General features: G+C 39.6%; 1 protein-coding gene across 1 annotated transcript in view; it reads left to right on the top strand.

Moving 5' to 3' along the window:
- The first annotated feature begins 3,227 nt into the window (after positions 1–3,227).
- Positions 3,228–3,460, top strand: part of LOC101849311 (L-amino-acid oxidase-like) — a 7,349-nt gene continuing 7,116 nt past the window's right edge. Inside the window, exon 1 of the mRNA XM_005104026.3 lies at positions 3,228–3,398. Coding sequence (XP_005104083.1) covers positions 3,308–3,398 — 91 coding nt within the window. The 5' untranslated portion in view covers positions 3,228–3,307. The remainder of the gene's footprint in view (positions 3,399–3,460) is intronic.

Genomic DNA, 3,460 nt, shown 5'->3' with positions numbered 1-3,460 from the left:
TATCTATCTATCTATCTATCTATCTATCTATCTATCTATCTATCTATCTATCTATGTATCTATCTATCTATCTATCTATCTATCTACAGGGTGGGAAAAAAAACTGTACAACTTTTTTGTTAATATTTTCCTCCACACAGAGGTTTTGCGCTTCAAATTTGTACACAGCATTGGGAAGTCAAAAGGAATTTGATTGAGATTCACTTTAGATAAATCTACATAATAGTTTTGCTCTCCGAAAACAACTCATTTTCAGCTATGTCCCCATTTTTGTAGCTTGACGCACTAGTTCGCATTAGGCTTACCACTAAAAATCCCATCAATTGAGCCACATTGCAAACTACAATAGTCTAACAGGCTAACAGAAGTTTGCAGATAGTATTTTCTCAAGTTTCCTTTGCCTGATGAGATCATGGTTAAGATTGGTAATGAGCAGTTTTGTATTGGACATTTCCTCACCACCAACTCATTTCGTAAGTTGCGCACAAGGTACGGAAATAATGTCAACTTAAGGCCTTCTTTGATGTCAAGGGGGGAAATGGTCCATCATTTAGGACCTGTAGAGAATCAGAACTAAAAATTCCCAACAAAATGACCACCCCAGGTCAAACACACACCGTTCACACCCCTTTAAACTTCACAAGGATGCAGAATTCATAAGGTGAGCCCCATGAGATGTCTGTCCGTAAACAATAATTGTAGCAATGACTTTCCGACGTCTCATCGACCCGCATTCTTAAGGCAGATCTTCGTCTACGACTGTACCATTTTCCCGTTCACATAGCTATCAGAGGATAGCAATGTGTTCTTGACTCCTCAATCGTCTTGAAAAGCGTGAACATTTCCTCTACAACATTTGGTTCCTTGGCAAAGCCCATATTCACCTGTCAGGTTATATCAACTCAACAAATGATGTCTATTTGGGCAACCTCACCTCCCCCCCCCTCTCCAACCTATTGTCTCTAGAAACAGCTCCATACTGTAAGGTACAGTGTGTGTGGCTTTGACTTTTTACTTTGAGTACTCATGGTTGAGTGGATCCTTGTGTTTGGCCACCACTGAACGTTACGAACGACGCGATAAAATGTGTCAAGTCCGAAGGAGGACATATAGGCCAGAATTTGAAAAACATTTGTTTAACTCTGTAGGAGAAAAGAAATATTGTTTAAAGGTTACAAGTATGGAAAGATTAGATTTTTAAACTAAAAGGACAGGAATAAAAAAACCCAATCATTTCATGGCTTTCCTTTCAAGATCTTTTAAATTGGTGCATTTTGCATTTATAAGTGGTGTTTATAAAAGCCATTTCCGTGTTAGAAAATAAGTTTCTTTCTTGTGAATTTTAAGTCAAACAAATTCCTTTTGAATGAATTAAATATGTTCCAAATTACTATCTACATTGATTGACACATTTTGTACATGATATTTTTTTGAAAAGTTGTACTCTTTTTTTGGATCACCTTGCTATCTATCTCAAACGTACACTAGCACACACACACACACACACACACACACACACACACACACACACACACACACACACACACACACACACACACACACACACACACACACACACACACACACACACATACATGCACACATACACACACACACTCACACATTTTCTCTCTTCATTTACCTTCACATGTGCCCTCTCTATCTCAGATTCCTCTCCAACACTCACTTCTCAATTATTCCATCAATTTTACTCTCCTTCTCACAACCTCCACTACAAAAAAGATGGACTCACACAGTCCTACAAAAACACACATGCACTCTGGCGCTTTCCACAGTACTCTTTTGTGTGTGTGCTTTTAAAAAAGTTCATTTCGCTTAAACACCAGACTCCTCTATATCTATTACTTTATAGCTATGTTCTGAAAACTTTTACTATTGTCTTATCTGGACTATTTAGGCCAAGGACATTACAATATTGCTGGCAAGATCTGACTGCCTCATTTAAAACTTGCAGAGTATCCCCACCCCTCTTCCCCAAATACACACCACTGAATGTCATGCAGTTTTTATTGGTCTCTCGTTTTGCTCAGTTGGTGTCATTTCGGGCTATGGTCTGGATTGGAGTGGTTCGAATCCCAATAGGACGTTTTTGAATGTGAACATTTCGGGGAGTATTCAAGACTTGAAATGTCTGTCTCTGATCTAATCGGACATGGACGTAAAATTGCAAGTTCTACCTGTTAAATAAGCTCCGGTGTTGAGTGGGGTGTGGCATCTGTACATTTCCTGTCCAAACTGGCATCTGACAGGGCGAGATGCACCGACTCATCTGACTGAACACGTGGGCATGATGCGGTCTAACCTGCATTAATAGCCACCTGTTCAAGACAATCCCCTGTACACAAAAAAAACCACCACCCAATTCCCATTTCTCATTTCCTTTTCTTTTTCAAACTACGACACTGTCACAAACGTACAAGTGTCTTCGACGATCACTTTCCCCATCGACAATGGGTCTTGGAAAGTTTCAACTGCAATAATAAATGTGTGAACACAATATTAATAATATCATAACTCCTTTCGTCAAATAATTATGTCAAATTAACGTTTCCTTTACTCTTTCAGAGAGCTCCTATAAGAGGGTATTACCACAAATTAAATACTCGTCTTCTTTTAAAACAATTAACTGTCTAAAGGTAACATTTAAACAGACACAGGTAGACAGAATCTCTCAATGAAACTTCCCCCAAGGTCTGAGTGCATAGACACAAAGTTTGTTGTGATATCTACGCCCCATCGCTACTTTTGTAATACAACACTTACTATACAATCGGTATGTCATCAGTCTGTCTATGATGTCTAAAGTGAATTAATAATCCTTTTATGTATTTTGTGCCTAAAGATGCACCCTAAGCCAACGTGGAGCACCAACAAAAACAACAATGTTATCATAGTATCTCTTTAGACAAACAAAACACCAGATCTAAAGATACGCTTAATTCTGTAATAGTATACTGTGATAAATCTAGATGAGATAGATGGTTACTCGTTTTCACTATCATACAATTTTAATTTCTAATGTGATACAACATGCCTCCCTTATCGTGTGTTCATATCTGTGCTGGTATCTGCAGTAGTTGCTCCAGACAGCGCAAACTGTACACGTCAGTATTTAGCAACACCCATTCTATCTCTAACGATCTTCTTGTACTTCAGTGGTTCTGGGATGGATTCTAAATTCTGGCAGCAGAGACAGGTATCACATGACTTCCTCCTGACTATATAAAGCCGTTCGGAGCCGACAGGAAACCAAGGTGTCCCTGAGAGCATCAGAGAGATCGCCATCATGTCGTCTGCTTTCCTTCTCCTGGCTTGTGCGCTGGTCATCTCTGTCCACGCCGACGGCGTCTGCAGAAACAGGCGTCAGTGTAACAAAGGTGAGGACACAGCTGCTGCAGAAGTCACCCGGTGCTTTGTTCATTTGTCTGTCCCACTCTTT

Source organism: Aplysia californica, unplaced genomic scaffold, assembly GCF_000002075.1.
Source record: "Aplysia californica isolate F4 #8 unplaced genomic scaffold, AplCal3.0 scaffold00401, whole genome shotgun sequence".
Taxonomy (NCBI): domain Eukaryota; kingdom Metazoa; phylum Mollusca; class Gastropoda; order Aplysiida; family Aplysiidae; genus Aplysia; species Aplysia californica.
Note: the sequence above shows the minus strand (reverse complement) of the source record. Positions and strands in the feature narration are given on the sequence as shown.